A 20,171-nucleotide genomic window follows, 5' to 3' on the forward strand; every position below is an offset into this window, starting at 1 on the left:
TCTCTAACAGAGTTCACTGTAAAGCATCTATTGTGAAGCGACGCCTTCATCTGCACTGTCATGCAAAGCCGAAGCACGACCCAAACAATGTTGCATGCCTTTTTGTGTTTTAACCGGTAAAGGGACAAACGTTACATACTGTACCTTTAAATGAAAGTTATTAATTTAGTTACATGAAAGGTCATTAATGGTAAAAAATAAAAATAATAACACAAGACTTCCCTTTAACAGCCTGTTGGGCAGGATGGACTGCCTTTGGATGCAGATGCTTCAAGTTTTTCAATAACCTTCAAACATGGAGTGATGCAGAGGTATGATACATTCAGCTTGTAATATGACATAAAAATCATATAAGTATATTCTTGGTTAAATACAGCTTAAGCTCTGTAAACGTCTGTGACACCTGTTAATTATTGCAGGAAAATAATTTCAACTTGTTCCTCAGTTTAAAAACAAAAATATGTTCACAGTTAATAAATTACAATGGAGCTCTAGGAGAATACAGACACAACACATTTCATGTTATCATGAGAGTAGTGTGTTAGGATCACTTAAAAACTAGATTAGTTATATCTAATTTATACAGTATAAGCAGAACCTTTTCTACAAAAGTAGTCCCGTCTCAAAAGGCAGATTTTGGACTTCAAGTGTACAATAATACATTTGAATGTCACAGATTTTGGAAATTTTGTATAAAATAAATATTGGTGTTTGTTCATGTCTCTGCCTCTACAGAGATTGTGTTTGGACTTTGATGGGAACCTTGCTTCTGTGCACAGCCATGAGGAGTACGCTTTTATACAGAACCTGATTAGATCCACAACTCAGGCCTCAACTCGTGCCTGGATCGGAGGAAATGATGCTGTTCAAGTATGCAAATTTTTTATTTTATTTTTCTTGCTTTTTATGCTACTGGGCATTTACATTTACATTAAAACATTTTTCAAAATGCATAAAGATAGATGTTTTTTTTTTTTTTTTTTTTTTTTTTTTTTGTCCTCTAAATAGTTAGTTTAGGGCATTGGTTTCCATGAGATGGGCGCCACTCACCATGATGATGTCATACTCGAGTATGACACTATTTTAAAACTTGATGTAAAATAGATGGCTGATGAGCAACTTAGCCCTGTCTTAAATATTCTTCACATATTATTCACTGATACACTTTCTGTGAAATAATTTCTGTCCATTTCTGTTTAGATTTCTGACATTTTTAAAGTGGAGACGGGGTTAGGGTTCATGAGGAATCATCTTTTAGATGAATAAAGATACAATTAAGCCATGTGAGCTATGGACATAAACACAATGTCTTTTTTCTCTTCTGTTCACAGGAGGGAGTTTGGTTCTGGAGTGATGGATCCAAAATGAACTTTCAAATATGGTCGCCTACGCAGCCCGATAACCAAAATGGAGAGCACTGCATTGAGATGAACAATAACTGTAAGTAACTGCTGTTAATGCTCATAAACTATCTAAATAGACTAAATAAACATGATTTTTTATTTTATTTTATTTTTTTCATAATACACAAATTATTAAAACAAATATTTTGTTCTATCTTGCAACAGATGGCAACTGGAATGATTACCCATGTTATAAAAAGATGCCATTTGTGTGTGTGAACTGAACCAGCATGTGAAAAATCAATAAAAGAAACAAGCACCTTTAACTCATTTACTTTCCTTTAGAAATGTTCAATGAAGGTAATAAAAGTGTTTTAAAGAAGGTTAATTATGTTTGTTTGATTGTTGATAAGTTAATGACTCAGTGACACCTGTTAAACACCATTTTATAATTTGGGTATCACTCCACAGTCTCTCTTTTCACACTAACACAAGTTAGAAGTAATTTGGCATCCTAAAATTGCTGCCAACATTAAAAAAATAAAAATAAAAAAATAAAAAATAATTCCCGAAAAATAAATAAATAATAAAACAAGTAAAATTATAATGTGAAAAAGTTAGTCACACTCACAAAATAAGAGTGGCTTTAATATATTTTGTGTCTCACTACCAGGTTATTATTCTGTACCTTTAATAAATGCCAAGTATTTACTCCACTTTCTTCAAAACCAAGTAGTCTATATGACATTTTTCCGTATGCATCAACTTTCTGTAACCCATGAAGGACGGCGATCATGGCAAATCCACAGACTAACTCATGAAAGATCGGTAAATTCTGGGAAAACTGCCAAAAAACACCTGTTAATCTTTAAGGTTTTATAAATTGTATTTATTTATTTATTTATTTATATGCATTGTTTTATTTACTTTAGAGTTTTTATTGTATACCAAACAAAATATACCTATTATTTTTCATAAACAGAAACCACCCAGTGCTATTCTATCAAGTTACATTTTAACACACATTGTGTTAAAAAGCTACACAACATGGGTAAAAATACCATCAGCACACTTTGTTGTTTTTAACACATCTCTTTTTACAGTGTGTAGACTTTAAGATCCTGTACGCAACGTCTCTTTAAAAACTAATGTGCAGATAACGGCAACATTGCTGATCTCGTGCTGTACAACCACAATCATAAAAACCTTTTTAAAAGCCACCAATCAGACATTACACACTTGCTGAGATAAACAATACTGTATAATATTATCATATGATTATATTTTTCATAGCACATGGCTATTCTTGCTGCTTCAAAATAAACAAACAGTTAGTGTAACCAGAGAAAAACTAATGTTAAAGAGTCAAGGGCCCAAATAAAGCTGACACTAATCACGATTCTGGTGACTTCAAATGAAACATTCAATGAAACATCAACATCTGTTAATTTTCAACAAGCACTTCTGTACACGTCTGACAGAACTAAAGTAAATCTGGTGAGTAATAAACAGACTCACACAGAGATCAAGAATCAGCACAGGAATCTCAACAATGATGACAAACCAAAAGCTTCATGCCGCAATGCATGCTGGGTCCAGCATAGTGTAAAACTCATCCATGATTCCCAGCATGCATAAATTATGCAGCTTAATATTCCTACTATTCTGACTATTTGCTTTTATTTTTTGCTGTTGTTTTTGTTGTGACTTTAGTTTTTTTTTTGTTTGTTTTTTGTGATGTTCAGAGTTGATCTGTGTATATTAATATTTTTTTTACTGTTGTTGAGATTCATGAGCTGATTCCATGAAATCGTTCTGCACTGCTGGATAACTAGCCTGGGTGCCAGCCCGAACCCCGCCCACAACATTTTTTGGTCGGGAAGTTCGGTCTGGACTCGCTCCGTTGAGGAGCTATTATGCCCGAACAAAAATTGTTCGGACCAATCAAATTGTCAGGGCGGGCTTTATACGATGATGGACAGATGAGCAACGGTAACGTAATCATCCACGTCACCAAAGAGCGCTTGATTTGAATTAGTTTACAACAAAAACGACTGCTGCTGGAGAATTGAGATTTCACGAGTTCACATTTACAAATAAGTCAGATAGAATAAATGCGTATATAAGATTTCACACAAATAAGTCGATAGAATAAATGCGTATATGACGTGCTGTCCGAGGAGAGGGCTGTGGGCTCGGTAGCCATACTCCCCCGTATTCCTGGTTGTGAGAGAACAAGACAAGAGTGAGGATTCGGGGTGGTGGAGGGATGCTGAAAAACTGTCAAGGAGTGTTAGGTAAGTTGACAGAGTGAATATGCTTCCTCATGCTGATAGAAAGGGTAACGTTAGACATGGTATTGTTTGATGACAAGTTGATATTGGATTGATTATTTGTACGTGCTCCTCCCGAACTTTGTTTATGAAACATCATGTGTAGATTCCGCCATGGCGTCTGTTATAGAAGATATCCACAGCGCATTCATTTTAAAAGAGGAACAGAGAGCTGCGACATTTTGTTGGTTGAAAATATGAATGAAGAACATGCGTCATTTACTCCGTTGCTCTGATTGGTTGTAGGTCTATCCAATTGAGTGCAGAGGTTTTTTTTTTCTTGGTTCGGTTGAGACACACCCCATAATCAAATCTCTATGGAGCAGTATCAGACTCACATTCTGACTAGAATCTGAGTATGACGACGTCAGGCTACTGGATAACATGATGTAGTTAAAAGAGACTGTAATAACTAAGAGCAAAAAATTATAAATGCACATCATCCATACACTCATAAAACTCACATTAGTGTGTAAAAGGTTTCAACACACTTCAGTGTAAGAGGAATAACACATTTGTTGAGTTGCAGGAAACACAAAATGTGTAATCCTTATATAAACACAGATATGTGTTAAGAAACGACATGTGTGTTAAATTCTATACAACATGTGCTGTCCCTGAGCGCGCACACACTACATGTGTTAAAAATGACACAGAAAAAATAAAAATAAAATTTTAACACAGTAGACAGAGAAGAAAGGACACCGACCGAAATCCCTTGAGAAAGTCCAGTGATTAAATGATCAACAAAATAGACATTGGGTGAGATGAAAGAAAGCTGGAGAGTGTTGGCGAGTAATGGAGGCTTTCCTCTCGTCGCAAGTTTGCAGTGTTGAGGGCAGAGCGATTTCAGGTGCGGGTCCTTGCAAAACCTACAAACATGCGAGAATTTACATTTAGGATAAGTCCAAACAATTTCGTTGAAATGATTACACCATTAAAGGAAATGATGGACAGGCCTCTTATATCTAATGGAGCGTCTACAGATTCAGCACCATGGACAGCAGATCCGGCAGATTCAGCACCATGGACAGCGGCTGAAGCTTTAGCCAGTAACAGACTAATCTGGTGTTGAATCAAGCGTGCCACACAAGCCCTGAAAAGTGAAGCCAAAACGTCTCGATCGCCCCCCGGTGACTGGTCCTAGTATAGGTCATAAGCCCCGCCTCCCCGTGTTATTCAACGGGACGTGAGACCAACTAAACAATTAAATTACACTTCAAATATCTTTTTTCCAAAGGTGGTTTCTTTCATTTGCTGTCGTTTTTATCACGCTGATGTAAGTTCAAGTGTCTGTTTAAAAAATAAGTTAGTTTTTAGTTAGTTACGTGATGTGGTGGTGTAACGTCATGATTGACAGCTGTGATTGACAGGTTCTCGAGCGAAGTAGTCACTGAAGCACCAACGGACATTTTTTCGGGATCTTCGGAGGACTGAGGAGATTGTATTTACTTTATTTTAACAAGTCTCTTGTCGTACTGCAATCAATTTTTAAAAAAGTGTGCAGAATCCACTCTCCCTGAGTGCATTCTGCGAGAGTGAGGGCGGAGCGCTGATTTCGCGGCTTTACTTCCTGCTCACTACTGCGCAGGTCTGGTCCCGAGATCGCTACTGCGCAGACTCAATTTCCAACATGTCAGCGCCATATCGGGACTCTGGCGGCTTCAGTTCTCATCAATGGAAGAGAGCGAAGGGGCGTCGTCCATCTTTTTTTACAGTCTATGTGTTGAATACAGAGATGAATGAAGCAGATTTAGCTGAAAATGATCTGTGGTGTTCATATCAGTGGCTAAAGTCTGCTTTCATAGCCAGATAAAGGTCTAGTTCCTCCCTGTGCTCTGGGAAAACTTGACTGAGGATATCTCTGTAAATACCTAAAGCAACTCAATAACAGAGAGAGTTTTCAGGAAGACCACAGCCATGTCTCCACAGTTATCAGATTTGTTCTTATGTGTGGAGACACAGTAACAGCAGCAGCTGGAGACGAAACATCTACTGGAAACCAGAGCTGGAACTGGAGAGGTGATGATGAGACGCCGAAGGAGGAGAAGATGCGGCAGTGCAAATCCATTTACTGAATACTGGCTTCAGAGCTGGTCATGGGTGCACTTCAGCAACACTAAAGGTCCTAAATGATGTTATAACAGCTCTCGATCAAAAACAACATTGTGCTGCTGTTTTTATTGACTTGGCCAAAGCTTTTGATTCTGTCAACCACAGTATTCTTATTGGAAAACTTAAGGCCTTGGGTCTCTCAAACAAGTGCCTTTCCTGGTTTTCTAATTATTTCATTGATAGATTTCAGTGTGTTAAGTCTGAGGGCCTGCTGTCTGAGCCTCTGGCTGTATCTATGGGGGTGCCCCAAGGCTCGATTCTTGGCCCGTTGTTATTCTCTGTTTACATTAATGATGTCGCTTGTGCTGCGGGCAACTCTTTTCATCTCTACGCAGACGACACCGTTCTGTACACTTCAGGCTCAACATTGGAAAATGTTTTAGAAAAACTTCAAAAGAGTTTTGAAGACATTCAACTAGCCTTCTGTGATCTTCAATTGTCTCTAAACTCTAGTAAAACAAAATGCATGATTTTTAATCGGACACATTCTGTATCTTCGTGCCCAATAAACATCACCACCCTGAATGGGTCTAAGCTGGAATATGTGGAGAAATACAAATACCTAAGGATCTGGCTAGATCCCTCGCTTTCCTTTCAAAACCACATAAACCATCTCCAGTCAAAGATCAAGTCCAGGATCGGGTTTCTATTTCGAAACAAAGCTTCATTTACTCTTCCTGCAAAACAGGCCCTTGTGAAAATGACCATCATCCCAATGCTTGATTTTAGTGATGTCGTCTACAGAACTGCTCCTAATTCTTTACTTAAGAAATTGGACGTTGTTTACCACAGTGCTATTCGCTTTATTACTAAAGCCCCATACAACACCCACCACTGCACTCTTTACTCACTAGTTGGATGGCCTTCGTTACACAACCGGCGCCTAAATCACTGGTATCAGTTTATTTACAAGTCCATACTAGGCAAGACACCGTCTTACCTAAGTACTTTAATAACCATATCAGTGCCTGTACTTAATCTTCGTTCGAGTAAATATATCTCTCTAGACCAGTGGTTCTCAACTCCAGTCCTCAGGACCCGCTGCTCTGCACATTTTGTATGTCTCTCTTATCTGACACACTCAGTTCAGTTCATGGAGTCTCTCCTAATGAGCTGATGATCTGATTCAGGTGTGTTAAATAAGGGAGACATACAAAATGTGCAGAGCAGTGGGTCCCGAGGACTGGAGTTGAGAACCACTGCTCTAGACCCTGCAAAAGCCCGCACCTCTTTTGGCCGCTCTTCTTTGGCCCACTTCTTTTAAATTTTCTGCTGCTAATGACTGGAACACTTTACAAAAGTCTCTTAAATTAGAATCTATTGTTTCGATCACTACTTTTAAAGTTTTACTCTTAAATTTACTGACGGACCACTGTACATGTTGATGCTCTTTGCGAACAAAGTCTTATGTATTTTTGCACATATTCAACTAAATGGCTGTTATTGCATCTATTTGCACATTATCAATTTATCCATGTTAGACTATATTATTATCCTACTGCCATTTCTCTTGCACTGACATTCCATATTTTTTAAACTATCAAGTTTTTCAATTTTTATTTTTATACAATATCCAGTACTTTTTAAATGAATTCGATTGTCTTCTATATTTATGACTGTGTATTTGAATGTTGGTATGTCATGTGTAATTTTATGTCGCCTTGTACCCTGCGCCTTATCTTGGCCAGGTCGCGGTTGCAAATGAGAACCTTTTCTCAACCGATTAACCTGGTTAAATAAAGGTAAAATAAAATAAAAATGAATAATGCTAACTTGACTGCTTCATTTCCACTGTAAGGGTGTCATTAAAATGCTTTGTGTTGCAGTTACATCAGAATCAGCTCTTCCTCATCCTCTGGTCAGCTGGAGAACCCAAAGCTAGAGCTGATGTGCGCTTAAGTTTCTATAACTCGTTCATATGGACAATCAGTATGAAATTAGTCACTGAACAGAGAATGATACAAACATGAACTGTAATTGCCCAGTGGTTTTGTTGTTCAGACACACACTGGGCAGAAGTGGAAGATCAAAGGTCATCAGTGAGAGTTTGGGGGCAGCATTGGAGATTTTGATCACAGTATTGTGTAATAAACATTATTTTCATGAAAAATATTTTAGTAATGTCTAAGTAATGAATTTGAGTAAAGACTGAAATACTGTCAGCGAATTAAAAAATCTGCTATGGATCATTTCAGTTTTATCATTTCAATTAATTTCAAGTCAAAACTAAATTTTTCATAATACGAGGTCTGTATTAAACAAGTGTAAAAGGACACTGGACAAGGTCAGTAAATTCATGATGTGTCCTCAGAGATGTGGACATTATTGAGTGAAGTAGTAATTTTGATATAAATCAGATCGACGGCTCTGAGATGTTTAATTTGCCGTTTATTCCTCACACTTTCCTCCAACCGTTTGATCATCAGCACTGAGCTTTAGCAAACACATTCATATATGCCCTTCAATCATAAATCATTCATCATCTATCATTAATATTCGTATCACAGATCTTTTTCAGTTCATGATGGAGATTAAGCTGTTTTGATTAGTAATAAACTCTAATATTCATCAAGCATTTTGAGCTTTTATCATTTAGGCATATGTTCAGAAATATGTTGTGTTGTAGTTAAAATCATGTATGAGGAACTGGATCTTGTCTTTAAGTCTTTTCTGGTATATTTTATGATGATATCTGTGATCTGAATCTGAGAGGAGACATAAGAGTCTCATTCTTTATCTGTTCCATTATATGTATTGTAAACTCTCAATAGCTTCATGTTTTGAGTATTTTCTCCATTCATGTGGAATCTCACCACTCCCCTCAAATGTTTTACTGTAGTGTTTTTCCAGATCTTTCTGGAATCTGCACACAAACCACTTCCAGTAGTTCAGTTCAGAGAGATCAGGGCTGATGCTCCAGTCTGCATAATCTCCTCCTGCTCTTCTGTAGTCTCTATATTTAAACCTTCCATGTGGTGTATTAAAATCCTGATGACTTGCTACTAAATTTGTGCAAATATTAGGACAGAGATTCTGTGTTGAGCTGTAATATGTTCCATTAATTCCCCACACTCTGTGGAAAGGAGCACTGTGATCTCCATCATGGTCTTCTATGGTGTTGGTGCAGATGGCTTTACAGAACGGACACTGAACCCAACAGCACTGACAGAAGTGATCAATCAGAAGCTCATCTGGCCTGTCTTTACTGTCCAGCTTTACTGGAAATGTCTCTCTGTTGAATCTACTGCTGATGTCAGATATTATAGCAGGAAGTTCATGTCTTATCACATCTTCTAGGAAGTTGAAATCATCAACATCATCATGTTTGACTCCACTGAGGTCTTTTTCAGAGAAGATCAGCTCATCTGAGAGCTTCTGTGTGAAACTCTTCAACCACAGACCAACATCTCCTTTGTTCTCTTCAACATGTTCAGTAGATTTATGTGCTGCTTTCATGATCTTCTGCTGCAGGAGTTTAATGTTCTCCTTCATCTTGGGTAAAACACTGACACTGAAATTATCAGTGATGTAATGGCTGACTTTATCTCTGATGAAACTCTTGAAGTGATCTCTGGGTTTATGAATGTAGTTCATGTATTTGTTAAAATCCTCCTCTTCTGCCAGTGTCTTCAGGATGTGTTTCTCCAGATTTGATCTGTTTCCATTCAGCGATTCACAGTTTGATCTCATTTCATCAGTCAGATCTCTGGCAGTCTCCTTGTAGACGTTCTGCTCAACGGGCTCTTTCAGTTTCTGACAGATGATTCTCAACATATATTACAGGATCATTGGCTTCTCTAAACTTTCTGTGTTGATCAGTGATCATCTTCTTTGATCTCTTACAGATGGAATAAACCAAATCCATGAAGAATTCATTCTTGAACACATAATTCACTGATCCGTCCTGATGTTCTGTCACTCTTATCTTGATGTAATCTATGAGCTGTTGAATGCAGCTGATGTTGTAGCCCATCTTTGAAATGTTAAATGACTGAATCTCTTTATCTGTTTGTAGATAAAGACTTTATCCTCTGTAGATAAAGCATAACCTAACATCACTTTAGCTGATCTGTAGACATTTCTGAAAGCTCTAACAGATTTCTTTACCTTCACATAATCTGAATAACACGGCAAAGAGAAAACCGATGTCACTGAGAAGGAGTTTTACATCTCTCATTATGTCAATGTCTTTGATTGCAGGAGTGTCTCTGACTATCTTCACACTCTGTTCCCAAAACAAATCAAACTCTTTCTTCAGTGTTTTTTTTGTATTTTTATTTATTTTTTTATCATTTGCTTTATCTTTGAGTTTCAAGGCAAGTTATTTGCTCTTTTCATAGAAAGTGTTTTAATGATGAGCATCAGTCTTTTTCTTCAGGTCTCGCTGCTGAAGAATCTTCTTTTAATCTCCTCTTTGTTTCTCTCACAATGTTTTCCTGAAGCTCTTTGATTTTGATTTCAAATGATGTTTTCCACTGAATCATTATTTCTTTACCTTTGTCTTTCTCAAAGAATTCTGCCATTGATTTCTCCACTTCTTCACTCATCTTCTTCAGTTCTCTTTGAAGATCAGTTTCCTCAACCTCATGAATTGCTCCATGTTCTATTTTGTTGTGTAGTTTGTTCTCAGTTTCCATCATGGCACTGCGAAGACTCCAGGTCCACTTGCTGTATTCGGTCTCCAGTCTCCTGTAGGCTGAGATCTCCAGAGAATTTCTGAAGCTAAAGACGAATCGTTCATTCAGTAAAGCCTCCCAGAGATCTTTAACACAATCTTTTAGATCTATCAGCCTCATTCCATGTGAGTTTGAGGCATGAGACATGAAAGTCTTCTTTAGTTCTTGTATATTCCTACAGTAGATTGGGTTTGGTGGTGCCATTGGTGGGCTTCCCTCCCAGAGCTGAGCAACATACATCACATCATTCTGAACATCACATCCAATGACATCACTGAAACATTCTGCATCAGAGTCTTCCTCTTTAGCAGCGAGTTTTGTCATCTCATCCAGTGTCTCCTGCAGTCGTCTCCTTCCCTCCATGTTTTTCTCTCCAGCTGTGATGTCTGAAACGTTCTGATGCACAAACACACAGCTGGGATTCAGTCTGACCTTCTTCATCCTCATGAAGGCCTGAACAACAATCTGAAGAACGTCCTGCATCTCAGATGGGTTTTCTCCAAAGTTGTTGATCAATGTCAGATTTCCAAGACCAACAAAAAATGTGGCCAATTCATTATCATGATGTCTTGTTGATATTCCAGCCAGTTCTAGAGCACGAAGACCCTCAGTATCAACGACCAGAATATAGTCAAAGTTCATCTGTGGTTTCATCTCGTCTGAGACTCGGACCAGCTGCATGAGAGCTCCTCTGGTGGTCCTGCCAGCACCGACGGCAAACTGGAGCCCAAACATGGCGTTCAGCATGGTGGATTTCCCAGAGCTCTGAATCCCTAAAACTGACAGCACAAAGACTCTGGTCTGGTGTCCCAGTTTCTGGATGAGTTGATCTAGAACAGCAGAGATCCAGATCACAGGAACATGAGCAGCATCTCCATCCATCAGCTCCAGTGGAAATCCAGAGATCATCATCTCTGCTGCGAGACTCGGGAGAGAAGAGAAGTGAACCTGCAGGTCTTTCTTTTGCTTCTTCACAGATGAACATGATTCATATATCTGACCGACCTCCCTTATGATGTCCTCCAAACCAAAGGCTGCAGCTTGAAGATCCTCAGATATTCTCTCAAGTTTTGTTTGTTTAGCTTTATGTTGTTCAGATGTATTTCTGTATTTCAGTTCTAAGACTTCTGACCATGTTTCATCATACTTGTTGAGTAGAGCAGAAAGGTCAGCTGATGTGTGTTCATCCAGGAGGATTCTGAGCCATTGGAGAAAAAACATCTTCTCATGTTTAGCATTTGAGTTCATTTCTTTAATGAATTGCATCATAAATTTGCCACTGTCACATTCATGCTGTTTTTCACGGATTTTCTTCATCTCTGTTTTTTTCGCACTTGTTACCGTTTCTATATTTTCTCCTTGAGGTCGATGTAGTTCTTTGTTCTTCTGACTCCACTGATGCCACAGTTTCCCCTGATGAGGCAGAAATGATTCTTTGATTTGTGTCAGATCTTTCTTCTCCAGTAAACTCATCATCTGCTGTGCTGCTTCTCTTCCTCTCCTGCAGTCTTCATCATCTTCCTCATCTACTCTGATGTCTGAGTGTTTAGACACATCTTCAAGTCTGAAAGTGGAAGATGATGCTGAAAGACAATAATTTATCGCTCTTCTGAGTTCTTCAGATACTTCTGACTGATTTCTGTCTTTCAGACCAATCTTGAATTTCCCTTTCTTCATCTGAATTACAGCAGATTCATTCTCAGTAAATAGACAAATGAGTGGCTTTCTCTCACTGTACAGGTTTTGGATTATTGTTGCACTTCTGTCATTCCTGTCCAGTTTTGGCAGAAGAACAACATTGACTGAAGCCATTTCAGAGAGGATCTGCAGCTGTTTCTCATGGTCTCCTGCATCACCGTGTAGATTACAGAACGCAACACAGTCAGTGAATTTATCCGTGTTTCTCCCAGAGGGGCAGAACCAGGCGATCTCCACCACTCCATCCATCAGGACTCTGGATCTGCTGCTGCCTGGGCGGTTCCTGTGGAAGAACGTGTTGTGTTTCTCATTGATCAGACTGTTCATCAGCCCAGACTTGGATGAAGACACAGAGCCAAACCTGAAGAAAAACACCATTGGAGTTTCTGCCTTGTAGATCGTCTGGGTTTGACTGATGATTTCATGGTTGGTGTTTCTCATCTTCCAGCTCTTTTTGATTTGTCTGAATGTCCAGAGAGGAAACTCAATCTGTTGTGTGAATGGATCAGGAACAAGCAGAGGCAGAGCGTACTGACACTGGGACAGTTTAGTGACCATCAGCTGCTTCAGGAAACCATCAGCACAGTGAAATACGGCCATCTGAACATCCATCGGATGAATTCCCTCAGACAGACTTGTTTTTGATAAAGGTTTCTCCTTAAAAACATCAAACATATCACCCTCATCTTCACAAGAATCACTGTCTCTTTGTTGTGTGTGATCCTGTTCATTAGTCTCAGTAGTTTTAATGTATCTTGCTCTGTAGTTCATCATCAGTAGTTTTTGAATGAAAGTCTGAATCAGCTCCTCTTCAGCACAAGACTCATGTGACAGTAATGAATGTTTGGTTATCTGAAGAACATCTGCAGCTCTCAGTTTATTGTGAAGATGGAGTCTGTGAAATAGATGCTTGATTGTTTGTCTTCCAATTCTCTTCAGTTGTTCTTCAAAGTTCTGTTGATCTTCTCTTATGTTTATTTCTTCTTTCAGTCTCTTCTCTAAATCCTCTAGTTGTCCTTGTCTCTCTCTTTCTATTCTCTCTTTCTCTCTGATTATTCCCTCCATTTCACTCTTCAGTCTCTGAATCTGTTCATCACAAATCTGTTTTTCTCTCTCTCTTCTTTTCTCATCTTCTTCTCTTATCTCTCTCTCTTTGTCATGATTATGTCGTTCTTCCTCCATCATCATCTTCATTCTCTCTTTCTCTCTGATTATTCCCTCCATTTCACTCTTCAGTCTCTGTATCTGTTCATCACAAATCTGTTTTTCTCTCTCTCTTCTTTTCTCATCTTCTTCTCTTATCTCTCTGTCTTTGTCATGATTCTGTCGTTCTTCCTCCATCATCATCTTCATTCTCTCTTTCTCTCTGATTATTCCCTCCATTTCACTCTTCAGTCTCTGTATCTGTTCATCACAAATCAGTTTTTCTCTCTCTCTTCTTTTCTCATCTTCTTTTCTTATCTCTCTCTCTTTGTCATGATTCTGTCGTTCTTCCTCCATCATCATCTTCATTCTCTCTTTCTCTCTGATTATTCCCTCCATTTCAGTCTTCAGTCTCTGAATCTGTTCATCACAAATCTGTTTTTCTCTCTCTCTTCTTTTCTCATCTTCTTCTCTTATCTCTCTCTCTTTGTCATGATTCTGTCGTTCTTCCTCCATCCTCATCTTCATTCTCTCTTTCTCTCTGATTATTCCCTCCATTTCACTCTTCAGTCTCTGCATCTGTTCATCACAAATCTGTTTTTCTCTCTCTCTTCTTTTCTCATCTTCTTCTCTTATCTCTCTGTCTTTGTCATGATTCTGTCGTTCTTCCTCCATCATCATCTTCATTCTCTCTTTCTCTCTGATTATTCCCTCCATTTCACTCTTCAGTCTCTGCATCTGTTCATCACAAATCTGTTTTTCTTTCTCTCTTCTTTTCTCATCTTCTTCTCTTCTCGTCTTTTCCTCCAGTTTCTGCTGGTCCCATTCCTCTCGTTCTCTTCTCATCTGGATTTTATATCGTTCTTCTCTTTCTGTATATTCGTCGTCTCTTCTCGTTCTCTCTTTTTCATGATTCTGTCGTTCATTCTGTATTCTGTTCATCAGACTGTCTATTTCTGTGTTGTATGTGATCTGAAGTTTTTCTTTTTCTTGCTTAATTTCCTCTATTTCATGTTTAAATGTCTCTCGTTCTCGTCTCATCTTGTCTCGTATCTTTCTCTCGAGCTCCTCTCTCTCTTTCATTTCTCTTTTAAATCGTTCTTCTCTCTCATTAAATTCTTCTTCTCTTCTCTTTCTTTCTTTATCATTATTTTGTCTTTCACTCTCTATTGTGTTCATCAGTCTGTCTATTTCTTTGTGGTATTTGATCTGAAGATTGTCTTTTTCTTTTTTCACAGTCTCTTTGTCTTGCCTCATTTCCTTCATTTCATCTTTAAAGATCTCTTTTCTTTCTTCATTTCATCTTTAAACATCTCTTGTTCTTTCTTCATTTCATCTCGCATCTGCACCTCCTGTTCCTTCATTTCTCTTTTATATCGGTCTTCTCTCTCTTTCAATTCTTCTTCGCTTCTCTTTCTCTCTTTCTCTTGATTCAGTCTTTCTTTCTCCATTATCATCTTCATTCTCTCTTTCTCTACTTTATGTTTCATCAGTTCTTCTCTTTCTCTGCTCATTTGCTCCACTCTCTCCATCAGGATCTTCATCTTGTTTTCTTCTGCTTCATGATTAGACTGAAAATATTCTTTCTCTTTCATTAATGTTTTATATCGTTCTTCTCTTTTTATATATTCCTCTTCTCTATTATTCCTCTCATTCTCTATTCTGTTCATCAGTCTGTCTATTTTCATGAGCAGTTTTTCTTTTTCTTTCATAAGTTGCTCTATTTTATTTTTAAATGTCTCTCGTTCTCTTATCGTCTCTTCTTCTAGTTTTTTCATCAGTTCTTCTCTTTCTCTGACTCTGTCCATCAGGATCTTCATCTGTTGTTCTTGTCTTTCTCTTTCCATCTGTCTGAACACCTTACATGAGTAGAAACTCCCTCCGTTTGCTTTCACCATGTTGTCTATCTTCTCCAGTAGATCAGACACCTGTGTTCGGTCTCCAGGCTGATTATTATTCAACACATGATATCTGTTTCCACACGCTTCAATCAGCTTCATCAGAGCAGATCCTGGTTTCCCCAAACACTGATCTATAGTTTTGTCCTTCAGATAATCACCTCTGGTGAAGAGCACCATGGTGAACATTAACGATTTCTCACCAAACGTCTCTTGGATGATCTTCACTGTTGTGGCTTCTTCTTGAGTGAATCGTTGTCCTAAATTGAGCACAATGATGAACACATGTGGTCCAGGCAGGATCATGGAGATGCAGTTGCTGATTTCTCTCTGGATCTCCTCAGTAGTAAGTTCAGTATCAAACAGTCCTGGAGTGTCGATCACAGTAACGTGTCGGCCGTTGATTTCAGATGATTGTTTTTTACTCTCTTTAGTCACGGACTCTTGAGATGTTTCTGCTGTAAACGCTCCTCTTCCTAAGATGGTGTTTCCAGTTGCACTCTTCCCAACTCCCGTTTTTCCCAGCAGCACAATCCTTAGATCATCTTCACTCTCTGTTGAACCTGTAAAAGAGGAAATGTTTAATGCCAGTAAGTGTACAGTATGTACTATAGTTTAGAGTAATATTGTTACCCCCACCATGAAGCTTACTGTAAAATTTGTATATTATAGACCCCTCGTCGTATAGCAGTTAAGAGACACACCATTTGTGTGCTTTCAGCCATTTGTGTGACAATTGTTATCTGTCAGACAAATGTGAAGCATATTTGTTGATCTGTTGAACAGGCATATCTGTTTATTTCTAGAACGCAATGGCCAATCAGATGGATTTAAGCTAGAATCCACACACCACTCAAAATTGAGTTGCCTTTCGAGGGAACTCGCGCTGCGTCAAGAATCGACACATTTGGGAACGCCTTCAGGGTGATGTATCTGAAGTCTGTATAGAACTAGTTATGTATAGAACTACTCGTGACGTCGCATGTGACGGTGATGCAGAAGCTATAAAAGGACGCCGGAACATAACAGCGTCAGCTTCTGTTCTTCAGCAAGCGTTCTCTGGTAAACTGTCTGTCTTATTTGGTGTTGTATTGTGTGGCGAGCAGGACGAGGCAGAGGGCCGTGGGCCGCGCCGCACCGGTCTCGTATCTCTCACAGAGAAGCAGAAGCATAAAGGAGGAGCGACGACAGTGAAGAGCAAGAGAGGAACAGGCCTGAGTTTTATTTGATGTTTCCGTTTTGTGTTTTGGGCTTATACTTTAATTTTTGTATTTGTATTTATTTATTAAAATGTTTGTGATTGTTGTAAGGAGGTTCCCGCCTCCTTCTTCCCATAACATCTGAACTGCGTTACACTGGTGCCGAAACCCGGGAAGAAGGAGGAGCGCACTGTCAAAGATCCTTCGCCACTGTTGGGAATCCGCGGTGACATCGAGCATGGCAGGCAGTTTCCGTCGAGGCGGTGCGCTGGAGTAAGTTGCCGGGGGGACGGTCGAGCTCGCTGCTGGCCACTTGGGTGCTGGAGGGGTAGCTGCCGTCCGTTAGGGAGCGGAGGAGTTGCCGCCGTTCGTTGTTCGCCGTGGGCCGAAGCCTGCTGCCATCTGCCATGACGGGGAGGAGCAGAGAACGGGGGACTCCTGCCGACTGCCCGAACACGGAGGAGCCGTCACCGTCCACCAGGCGATGGAGGAGTGTCGAGCCGTCCACCGAGGGCTATCCAGCACCACCGCCAGGCACCGCGGAGAAGATCGCCCAGCTGGTGGAAGGCCAGCTGGTGGAGGGCCAGATGGCAGCGTGTTATGGGAACCGGACCAAGATTTGTTTTGTTTTTCTCTCTCCCCTCTCTCGTCTCTGTCGCTCCTCATGCTTCCGTCTCCTTTTCTCTCGCCTTGTCTGTCCATACCCCCAGGTACTGCAGCCGCCATGTTTGGTCTCGCCATGTTTGGGGGGGGGGGGGGGGGGGGGGTCTCGTGGATACCCCCGTGGTCTCGTGGATACCCCCGGCCTGCGAGGGTCGATAGGGGTATGTGGCGAGCAGGACGAGTGGCGTGATTAATGATGAGCCACACCTGCGCGCCGCACCGGTCTCGTATCTCTCACGGAGGAGCGGAAGCATAAAGGAGGAGCGACGACAGTGAAGAGCGAGAGAGGAACAGGCCTGAGTTTTATTTGATGTTTTGTTTCTGTTTTGTGTTGCCAGCAGTCGTCTGCGAGGGGCTGCTGGCTTATACTTTCATTTTTGTATTTGTATTTATTTATTAAAATGTTTGTGATTGTTCGCCGGTTCCCGCCTCCTTCTTCCCATAACATCTGAACTGTGTTACATATTGTCTTATCACTTTATAAAAAAAAAGTTTATAAAGTGATAAGCAAATCACTTTTGCTTAAAATCACTTTAAGCCTGATAAATGCTTATCATGTAATTCTGTTAATGGTGGGGAAAGATTTAAGACATTACCGACTATGTCTGCATGAATACACGGTTAGACGGATATCTAAAAATGCTGTAATTCAGTGCATATATCAACGTTCAATCGCAATGCGGTGCTAAAGAGAACTGAATTCAGGATCGCATGCTGTCTAAGGCATCTTTCTGTGCACACACTTCAGGTGTTTCAGCGCAAGTAACGCATTGAGATCTATTTTGTGGCTTATTTTGTGCTTAATAATTCTTTTAACATCACATCCAACACTTCATAGTCTCACTAAATTAGCATTCAATTATCATCTCATTTCCTTTAGCAAAAAAACACGAAACTGAAACATCAGACTCAAGTGCTTTACTTCTGAAGTTTTAATATTATAATAATCATAAGATTATATTCAGAATATTTAAAATAAGTTCTTTATTTAGTTTATAATAAAACAGTACGAACTTGGCTTACTGTCCTCAAAGGGTAGGCATGGCTTGAGCTCCAAGCTAAACCCCTCAGCACTGCACAGAGAAAGAAGAAGAGAAATAGAGGAGGAGATGGGGAAGAGGAGGGATGGTGGAAGTATTGTCGCTGGAATAGTGCAAGTGACTGCTGCAGTGCTCTTAATAATGATTGACAGGACTGAATGTTTAGGCTCTACCCGAACCTACATTTGTATTCACAAATCTAGTCATCACCACCATCCTCCAGAAAGTAATCCTTTATATGCTTTATATCCTTTATATGACCTGTTGTCATAATTTAGGACAATTCCACCGAGATTGATGGCATACAAGCCGTTTAAACAATCGGCTATCTTCTGTTCCTCGCGCTTCTTAGCCATGTCAGATTGGAATTCATCAACCCCAAAGCATCAGCCTCTAAAAACTGAATTAAATGCTCAACACGTAGCAAGTAAAACATAAAAAAAAAATTTTTTAATGTTTTTAATTTTCCACCTTTAAACATATTTCATTTTTTTATGTTGTCCAAAATGGTTTCATGAATGCCTTTTCAAAAGCCGATCTTGCATGGAGTGAGTGACGTGACTATGGTGGTTTAGGACCAGCATGCCTCAGAACTCATTGGACACTTATGCATGTTCACGCAGACATCTGTGAAGCCATGGTTCCCTGAGAATAGAGAAAGAGATGCTGCGTACCCTTGGGGTTGCTATGGAGGAATACCTTAGGAGTGAAATCTAACCACAACAATGAACTTGACATTGGCAGGCGGCAGCCCATAACGTCACTACAGGTGAGACCGAGAGTATAAAAGGGCACCTGTGCAATACGTCAACCACTTCTTGTCTGAAGGAGACGTGTGCAGGAATGCCGGATGCATGGCAAAGGGATGCAGCATCTCGTTTCCTAATCTCAGGTAACCATGGTTACATGCCTAACCTGAGACATTCTCTTTCGAAACGGAATTTGTACTGCGTCCCCTTAGGATCGCTATAGGGAATGGAATACCCGCGCTGCCATGCTGAAGGGATGAGTGCCTCATTGGCTAAGTCAAAAGAACTCCATCTCCACACTCCATCTAAAAGCGGTAGCCAGGGTGGCTCAGAGAGAGCCTAGCTACTCTGTACTACTGCCTGGCTCTGAGGACGGATGCCTCAGCATAATGACTCTCTCTGAAGTGAGAGGAGGCCTAACTACGTCCTACACCCAGGACAGCTACCAAGAAGACTCATAAAGAGCCTAACTACTTGATATCGCCATCAAGGCGGAGCTCTGAGGAGCGGAGGCCTCTAAAAAGCAACTCTCTAAAGCAAGAGGAGGCCCTATGAAGCTCTGGACGAGTGCAGAAACTAAGGAGGCTCACAGGGACCTACAACTAAATCCCTGGCTGAGCTCGCAGTTGTAGGTGAAGCTCAGGGGAGTGGAGAGCTCAAAGAATAGAGCGAAGCTCCAGTTCCAGGGTCTGCTACTCAATACTGCTGCTTCCGAGCTCTAAGAATGGAAACCTCTTAAATTGATGGGAGGCTTACCCACATTCACACTAAGACAGCCCCAAGGAGGCTCACAGAGAGCCTTCGACTCATAACACTGTTAGGCGGAGATCAGGTGAGCGGAGGCCTCAAACAGAGTATGAAGTCATGTTCTAACCAGCCTCTGTGCCGAACCGTCAGTAGGGCAGATGATTAATGCTCTGCTAAAACACAGGGCCAGTTGTAACAGGCATCAATTCCAAACCTCAGTCAGGGGATGGAAAGGGGGAGGGGGGAAGGAAGCAGATGTAAGTTACGTGCGTAACGTGAAATAAACCAATCAGAGCATCATCTCACATTCCCTTTAAGAGCAGGTGCGCTTGTTCCATGGCGGATTACAGATTGCATGCCAGGAGCGGTTCACAGCCGAGGAGACAGACGTTCTCGTCAGGGCCGTAAAACACAGAGAAGTGATATTGTATGGGGATGGGAGAAACCCACCCAAATTAGCTTCGGTTAAACAGGCGTATAATAATTTGGGTAAATGTGTAAGCTAGATTCATTTTCACATCTTCATGGACACCACAATGATTTCCCTCATGTGGAATATTTTTCCTT

At 40.2% G+C, this 20,171-nt stretch overlaps 2 protein-coding genes and 1 pseudogene across 3 annotated transcripts in view; 1 reads left to right on the forward strand and 2 right to left on the reverse strand.

Moving 5' to 3' along the window:
- LOC311287179 (galactose-specific lectin nattectin-like) overlaps positions 1 to 1,719 on the forward strand; it is a 4,894-nt gene extending 3,175 nt beyond the window's left edge. The window contains exons 4-7 of the mRNA XM_084403845.1: positions 232 to 311; positions 736 to 870; positions 1,332 to 1,440; positions 1,569 to 1,719. Of these exons, the coding sequence (XP_084259971.1) occupies positions 232 to 311; positions 736 to 870; positions 1,332 to 1,440; positions 1,569 to 1,627 (383 nt within the window). The 3' untranslated portion in view covers positions 1,628 to 1,719. The remainder of the gene's footprint in view (positions 1 to 231; positions 312 to 735; positions 871 to 1,331; positions 1,441 to 1,568) is intronic.
- The window catches only part of LOC311304049 (interferon-induced very large GTPase 1-like), a 227,048-nt pseudogene that overhangs the window by 16,739 nt on the left and 190,138 nt on the right, over positions 1 to 20,171 (reverse strand). The window contains exons 5-7 of the transcript XR_014630273.1: positions 14,604 to 15,769; positions 9,899 to 14,568; positions 9,635 to 9,796 (exon numbers count right to left, since the gene is read on the reverse strand). The product of XR_014630273.1 is annotated as an interferon-induced very large GTPase 1-like (transcript). The remainder of the gene's footprint in view (positions 1 to 9,634; positions 9,797 to 9,898; positions 14,569 to 14,603; positions 15,770 to 20,171) is intronic.
- On the reverse strand, positions 8,169 to 9,839 carry LOC311287101 (interferon-induced very large GTPase 1-like). The gene has a single exon (XM_084403698.1). It carries the CDS (start codon positions 9,563 to 9,565, stop codon positions 8,537 to 8,539), a length of 1,029 nt encoding a protein of 342 aa, XP_084259824.1. The 5' UTR covers positions 9,566 to 9,839; the 3' UTR covers positions 8,169 to 8,536.

This window comes from Rutilus rutilus, assembly GCF_951802725.1.
Source record: "Rutilus rutilus genome assembly, chromosome: 1".
In the NCBI taxonomy this organism is placed as follows: Eukaryota; Metazoa; Chordata; class Actinopteri; order Cypriniformes; family Leuciscidae; genus Rutilus; species Rutilus rutilus.

Excerpts from the sequence above, each read along its gene's own strand:
- LOC311287101 (XM_084403698.1), bottom strand. The coding sequence starts at position 9,565 with ATGTTGAGAATCATCTGTCAGAAACTGAAAGAGCCCGTTGAGCAGAAC.